Source organism: Xiphophorus hellerii, chromosome 19 (genome assembly GCF_003331165.1).
Source record: "Xiphophorus hellerii strain 12219 chromosome 19, Xiphophorus_hellerii-4.1, whole genome shotgun sequence".
NCBI lineage: Eukaryota > Metazoa > Chordata > Actinopteri > Cyprinodontiformes > Poeciliidae > Xiphophorus > Xiphophorus hellerii.
This window is the reverse complement of record NC_045690.1, coordinates 22819512-22827055: the sequence shown is the minus strand read 5'-3', so window position 1 is coordinate 22827055 and position 7544 is coordinate 22819512. Positions and strand designations below refer to the sequence as shown.

Sequence of the window (7544 nt, the reverse complement as noted above, 5' to 3'; positions counted from 1 at the left end):
TTCAAAACAAGCTAGTAGGTCAGCACTTACTTTACATCACTTCAATTCGATTTATTTTATCTGCATTTTTGTTTAGCTGCCATCTACGTTTGTGTATAAAACAGCTTTTTAAATGTAATTTTTTTTACATATTTAAATAAACATTGATATATCAGTGTTAAATCACATTTGGAGACAATATTTTGGGCATGAAATCCAATTTATTTTCAGAAAAATGGAACTATATGAATGCTAAAAACTAACAAATTCATAATTTAAGTAAATTCTAACAATGACCACATTGATACTTTTTCCATCAACACAAAAAGCGGAAAAGAAAACAAAAATTGAATGAAAATAGAACATTTAAAAATAAAAAATAAAAACAAACACTAAGTTCATTTTTTGATAATCCCTTTTGAGATAATCTAGGAAATGTTTCAGACATTTTATTTGCAAAACAAAGAACATAGAAGAGAATCACTACACTACTCCCTTCTCGAATTATCTAGTGTCCAAAACTGTTTCTCAGTTTCACTGAAAAAAAAATATACAAAAAAACGTTTAAAGAATCTCATTTCTCAGCAACATTACTGAGTATGTGCAAAGTTGTGTTCCCAGGAATGTTCAGAAATGCAACAAAATATTTCACTTTTATAAAGGAAATACAGCCCAGGAGAATTGGTGAATCTAAAATGCTAAAATGTAGCTAGCTCTGTGTGTACAAACTTTACATTCCAATCCTTAGTGTACATTATTCTCCAATTATCAAAAATATATGTAAATAATTGTTAAAAAAAAAAGCAGCATGTGTGATAAAAAAATCATTCATTTGAACGTTTCTCTTCATGCCAGCACGTGCGAGCAGAGTTTTCCTGCGTTGAGTTTTAGTTTATCGGGTTTAGCTCCCTTGCTTTATGCTTCAGGTGCCTCTTGCGCATCTTAATAATCCACTTGATGGTGAGCTTAGCAAAATTTGCAGCCTTGAAGAGAGCCATGAAGATGACACAGAGGATGCCGATGGAGCTCCAGGGATTCGCAGTCACGATCTGCACAGAAAGAAGCACGGCTGACTTGAACACCATCAGACTCACGTGTGCGGGCTATTCTGGCGAGGGTGATAATATCTCTGGGAAAACTTACCAGCCTGATTTCCTGAATGTAAGGATCTCGCCACTCAAAGACAACAAAGAAGAGCTGAACCGTCTGTTCTGATTCGGGCCTCTTGTCGTTGAATTTCACCACTCCCGACTAGAAGAAGAACGAACAAAGATCATGAAAACGCAGCCTCCGACAAAGACGTCTTCTTGTGTGTGAGCTGGGAGTACCTCTTGCCGAAACTCCACCGCTTCGCTGCGTCTGCCGGACGTTTTCACGAGAGACATTTTGACCCAGGTTCTGAATCCTCCAGAGAAGGTCCACATGGAGTAATTCCGCTCGCAGTCACTCATGAACGCTGACTTGTTCGCACTTGAGGTGCCAGGAAAGAGAGGTGACATGAGCTGCCGGATTCAGACTTGTTCAGCTTCAGACGCCTTGAAAAAGTATTTAAGCATTTTCACGTTTCATTGCAACTACAAACTTTACTGTGTTTCGTTGTCTGAACTTTGAAGAACTTCCTTTCGGTGGAAGACTTTCAGGATAAAAACTACGCGTAAGGTGACAAATATTTGTGGCAAAAATAGCTGAAATTCTCGAGGAAGATCTTTAGTGGATCTACTCTAGCCAGGCGACAGGCTGGATGGTTCCCTGGATGTTATCGTGAACAACTTTACGGTGAGGATTGGCGCCTCATTTCCAAAGTCCTTTCTCTTTTATTGCTTTAAGAAAAGACTTTATTGAACATATCACAAAACAGAAGACACTACAAATGTTATAAATTCTTTGAATTATTATAGATACGATGCTTTTTGCGTATTTGTTTTTGTTAAAAAGTTACCACTATCCTCTTGGCTGCTTCTTAGTCCTTCCTTAGCCTTTCGGTTTTTGTGTGTTAGCTAGTGTGACATAATGTGAGGAGATTCAAAGGGTATGAATACTTTTCGAGGCTGTGCAGCTCTTTGATCACACGTTTCAGAAGATAAAGATGTACTCCCAACAACCTAAAGGTTTAACTAACTTTTAAGTCAATTTTTACCTAACACGATCACTTCCCTGCAATATCCAGCTGACATTTTATTATCTGTGCCTGTTCTTTTACAGAGGTACAAACATTTCGACGTCAATGCAGTGATAAGGGACAGTTTGTGAGACGCACTGTTCAGCCAAAGGTTTACTTTATGGTGATAAAATGTGCAAGAATTAACGCAGTCGGATCTTGTTTCAGAGACGTTTACATTTTTCTACCTGACATACAAAAGCTTAAGCTAACCGATTGAAGAAAAAGCTGATTGCTTCAAGTTCAACATTGTATTGCAATACAATGAACAGATGGCCTGAAAACGAGCCACCATCGGCAAACACTTGATTATCTCCCACGGCAAACAAAGCAGGATCAATACTTTAGGATTCGCGCTTACCTTTCAATCAAGTCACTGAACTTCGCAAAGAGCATGTATGAAATGGCACTGAAGTCCTCCCGGGTTTCATTCTGGCTGAACTGCACGAAGATCAGCTCTTTGTTTTTCACGTCCGACGGGCCACGGACCACCACGGCCCGTTTCTGTGACACAGCAGGAGAGAGGATGTATGGCTGTAAATCAGCGGCTGCGGTTCACATAAAAAGAATTCAAACCACTTAAAGGGACAGAATTATGTGTTTTCATAGCACAGTCAAGTCATTTTGCTACCTTCAGTTTTTATAAAAATGCTGCATATTTCAAATATGACTTAAAAGAAATGTGAATCTAGCGCCTTGAAACAGGGCCTCTGTCTCTTTAAGAAGCTGCTGTTCTTTCTGAAACTCCGCCTTCAGGAAGTCATCACAACATGGCTCCTCTTTTAACCCTGCAACAATGTTTTTACCAGCACCTCTCTGAGTTCAGTAGATATGAATTTCCACCAGGCATCTGCTAATTGGTGCTGACTAGTTTGGAGGAGCTGAGTGGGGGAGGTGGAAACTCAGAAGGGTGAAAACTGCAGCTCCTCGAAGGCGGGGCTAGGTCCACCCAGGCGTTTTGAACAGCTGAATGGTTGTCATGGAGACTAAGGGATTTCTCAAACATGCATGAAAGAATCAAAGCAACACTCCAGGTATGTATTTGATGAGGGAACAACATTATAACATGACGTAAATCTAATTCTGCCCCTTTAAATGTTTTTCCACATTTTTTCCTATTAAAGCCACAAACTTCAGAGTATTTGGGGAGGATTTTATTTGACAGCCCCTCAAAAAAAGTATTGCATCATCATCGAAGATTTGAAAATTCATGTTAAAAGTTTCAAGGGGTATGAATAAATTTTCGGGTCACATACGTTCGACAGAATCATTGCGTTCACACCATACCTGTTTGTGCTCTGCGAACGGCCCAAAGTAAGTCACCTCGGTGATCTCACAGTCCCTTTCCTGAGGCGTACCAGGGTCCACTAGAGGTGGGATGTTGTCATGGTAGTGATGTTTGCAGCTCAGCAGCTGAGCATCGTCAGGAAACAGAGCGATACCTGCTCAGAGACAGAAAAAAAAAAAAAAATGCTTTGAATTTTTTACAGTTCAGACACTCGGATAGGACACATACTGCAGCAGCTTTTGAGCGGACTTACTTAATTTAATTTGATCTTTTACTTTCTGTTTGAATTTGTTTTATTTATTTCTTTTTTTCAGACGCTGTGGTTTTTCTTGTTTTGGGTCAGTTGCCTGGCGTTGTGCGTTTCAGCGGTGATGGTATGTAAAGTGACGCGATGCAATAAAAATGTGTTATATCCATGTTTAACACCTTCCCTTGCTCGTTGTTATTTACACCGACTTGATTGCCGGTGGTGCTAAAAAGTAGGTGTGAAGTAAAGCCTTGAAGTGCCAAATACTCTCCGTCTCTACTATGTAAACACGCCTCACAAACTGTTCATTTTACCTCGACAAGATTTACCCAAAGAAAAAACACTTTCTCCACAGGTGGAGACATAATTATCAGCCTGGATAATGGTTGTTTCTGTTGTCATATCACAAACACAATTCTCAGAGTATTTTATAAGCATTTTAGGTGATAAATCGAATAAGCATATACAGTTACAAGCGTGTTATTGGTTGCGTGTCTCCACACAGCTGGAGAGTGTTTTATTCATTGTCGTCACAAAGCAGCTCAAGCTCAGACAGTTTGCCAATCAATCTGTGAAGAGCTGCTACCAAATCTTGTCACAGACTCTTAATCAGTCTTAATCTGACTTGAACTTTGAGTGGGCCACTACATTGTGTGACCTAAACCATTCCTTTGTATCTCTGGTGTTAGTGTTTAGCATTTGGATTGGTCCTTTTCAGCTTTCTTCAAGGACCACATCGTACTCGGCTCCATCCATGTTCTGCTCCACTGAAATCGGCCAGTAAAAATTTTAATCAATTAATTTATTTTGTATTTATTTATCTCTTGGACTTTGCATGTATGTCTCCATTGAAGAGGATGTCTCTGTATGCCTTTCAGTGACATGAACATGATTTTCTGGAAGGACGAATGGGGTGGCCCAGCATTTTTCAAACGGGCCATGGCCCCCTGTGATCCTCCCTTGGCAGCACCACTGATTCTATCACCAATTTGTCCCAGTGCTCCAAAACTACCACGGCTCTCCTAATATTTTTTGTTGTGCTGTTCTGATACAAACCAGGAGGAGAGAAGGAGTCCACTTCCTTGTAGCTGACCGACATGACAGGCTGACTGAGTTTGTCCAGAAAGTCGGAGATGGTCTGGTAGGCCAGGAAAATCGCCACGGCGGTCAGCACCAGGTAGATGAAGATGAGCAGCACGGTGAAGACGTTCTTCACGCAGGTTTTGCTGAATCTCCGCGGTGGACTGTTTCCTCCCATGTCATTCTCTGAAGTAGAATAAGGAAGAACACGAAGCAACGCTTTGAGACGACCTGCTTCAGAAGGAATATACTCCATGATCCTATAAGTGTGTCTACTTTCCTAATGGAAACAGATTAAACCGAGGAACAGCCGCTTGCCTTGTCCGACGTTGCCGTTGGACTCCTCGGGCACCGTCTCCTCGTCAGCATCGTCGAAAGAGTCTTGAGACAAAGGACCGCTGATTTTGTCGTCGTCGTCTTCATCGTTGAACTGTTTATTTACAAGAAACGGGAAAGCGCTCTGATCTTGACGCAGCTTTAAATATGCTGAGTCACTAAACAGTTTATACGAATAACTCTGAAGGCCCGTCTCTGGGTGAAACATCTTCAGCAAGTTTAAGACTAACTCCTAGTTGTATCTGCAGCTTTATATTGCTGCAGATACCAGACCGGACTTGTTATCTGATGAAATCAGCGGAGGTAAACAGAGATGAATGATTAGGTCTGCCACAGCACAAAAACATGCATGGGCTAATCAGTGTTCATTTTTGATTTATTATTTTCAACCGATTCCTAAAACCTTTTTTTTTTTTTTTTTTTAGCCTAAACATTTAACCAAACAAGCTGGGGCAATGTTTAGTCAACTCAGGGTTGGATTTGTTCATTCAGTTGGACTGTTTTGACCCAGCATGTTTCACAATGTCAAAAATGTACCGATGGATGAGCTTTTTTTTTTTTTTTTTTTTTTTTACTGTTACTTTGATGCAGTATTATTTTACCAGTATTAGTTTTGCCACAACTAAATAAGTACTTGATTTCTTTTTAAAGTAGTTCTGAAATGTATTTACATTGTGGTTTTTGTATTTTAGAAATATTTTTAAATTGTTTGCTTTGGTTTATATGTTGTTGGGGGGTTTTTGTTATTCGTGTTACGGACGTAAAGACTGTCAATAAAGTTTGAATTTTATTGAACCGAAGCAACACTATATATAAACTCCACTAGTTTGTTACGCTGTTACAGCAGCTTTACTTATTCTCACACCGTTAATGAAGCTAAAGCTAAAACTACAGCAGAAAACATTATAAATGTAAAGTTCATCACGGCGCCGAATGTTTTTGCCCTTTGAGTTTGAACAAAATCCGTCCAAAATGGCAACAGCTAAACAACGACCTGTTCGCTCTGTAGCGTGGTACTACATGACTTATGAAGCTGCACGCCGCTTTCAGCTCCAGTCGTCGGCAGCACAGTCACATGACTCGAAGAGAGTTGTTTGTTTGTGGAGTATTTGGACAAACGTGAAAGGCAAATAAAAGGGAAGTTATAACGTTACCTGTTGGTAGGAACTCCTGCTTCCCGTCCCGGGCATTCCTCCGCTCTTCCTCCCCTCTAACTGGAGCTGACGTAAAGTCCTGGAAGCTGTTTCTAATTGTTCACAGGTCTGTCTTTAAGTAACGCAGGCATGTTTAAGGAAGTACAACTTCCCAACCCTGGCGCGCGCGCTCCACTTCACCGGTGTCCACTCCAACCCAGACCCCCCACTCATCCAGCCCCACTCATCCAGCCCCACGTCAACCGGCCTTGGTGACGATAATAGCGGCCCATCCCGTGATAACCAGGCTGCGGTGCACTTTAAAGGTTGCTGTTTCCTTGACGTGCTTTTCTTGTTTCCTCCATCCTATCCTAAGTCTGGTGGAACCTATCGCTGTGTTCACATGCTCACGGGAATGTTCAAAGTTCTTCTTCTTCTTCTTCGTGTGAGAGGAGGGTGTGTGCAGAAGAAGAGTGAGAGAGCGAGTGTTTGTATCTTTTCTATCTTTGTTTTTTCTTACTGTTTTTTATGGAAGCCCGTTTCCGCCACTCTGTAAAAAAAAAAAAAATCTCATTATAGTACAAAATAATGCGATAGTATCTCATTATAATGAGATACTATCTCATTATAAGGATGAGGTGGTGTCACCACTTAAAAAAGTTCCGACGGGATGCAAATCACCTTTGCTGAAACACGTTGTGTCTCGTAGGAGACAAATGTTTATGATTCTAAATCGTAGAGATGAGGAGCTCGATTTGCGGTTTCATGTGAGGGTTGATGATTTTGATTATGTTCTGTTTGCCACGTCTTCTAATATGAAGTGCTTTGGTTGCGGTCAGGAGGGCCACATCATAAAAATGTGTCCTGACAGGGACAGCCCGCTGCTGCTGAGCAGGCGGGGGCCCCACCTGGTGGAACCCGCGGTGGCTGCGGAGGAACCCGCTGCAGACGGTATTGTTGAGGTGTCAGTGGTGGACAGTGGGATGAGTGTGTGTGAGGGAAAGGATAGGTGCACGGTAGTGTGTGTGGTGGTGAGGGTGAAAGTGTAGAGGGAGAGAGAGACGTTGTGCAGGGAGAGCAGCAGGAGAAGGTGAAGGGCAATGAGGAGCATTTAGTGTGTGGAGATTAGGGAGGGAAGGAAGAGGTGGAGGTAGGTGGACAGAATGAAAGAAGGAACAATGAGAGTCTGCACACTGGTTCAGTCCTCTTGTCCTGTCGCAGGGCAGTAATTGCCCTGCTGCCAAAAAAGGGGAACCTGCAGGACATCAAGAACTGGCTCCCTGTGTCCCTCCTCTGCTCCAAGGCCCTGGGAAGGGCTATGGA

The 7544-nt window shown here is 41.7% G+C and overlaps 1 protein-coding gene across 1 annotated transcript; it reads right to left on the bottom strand.

Annotated features, from left to right (window-relative positions):
* Positions 1-376: 376 nt before the first annotated feature.
* On the bottom strand, positions 377-6686 carry pacc1 (proton activated chloride channel 1). The gene is made up of 8 exons (XM_032546319.1): positions 6243-6686; positions 5071-5182; positions 4729-4938; positions 3425-3579; positions 2499-2641; positions 1308-1449; positions 1123-1230; positions 377-1028 (listed from the first exon to the last, which is right to left on the bottom strand). Exons 1-8 carry the CDS (start codon positions 6276-6278, stop codon positions 867-869), a joined length of 1068 nt encoding a protein of 355 aa, XP_032402210.1. The 5' UTR covers positions 6279-6686; the 3' UTR covers positions 377-866.
* Between the last annotated feature and the right edge of the window lie 858 nt (positions 6687-7544).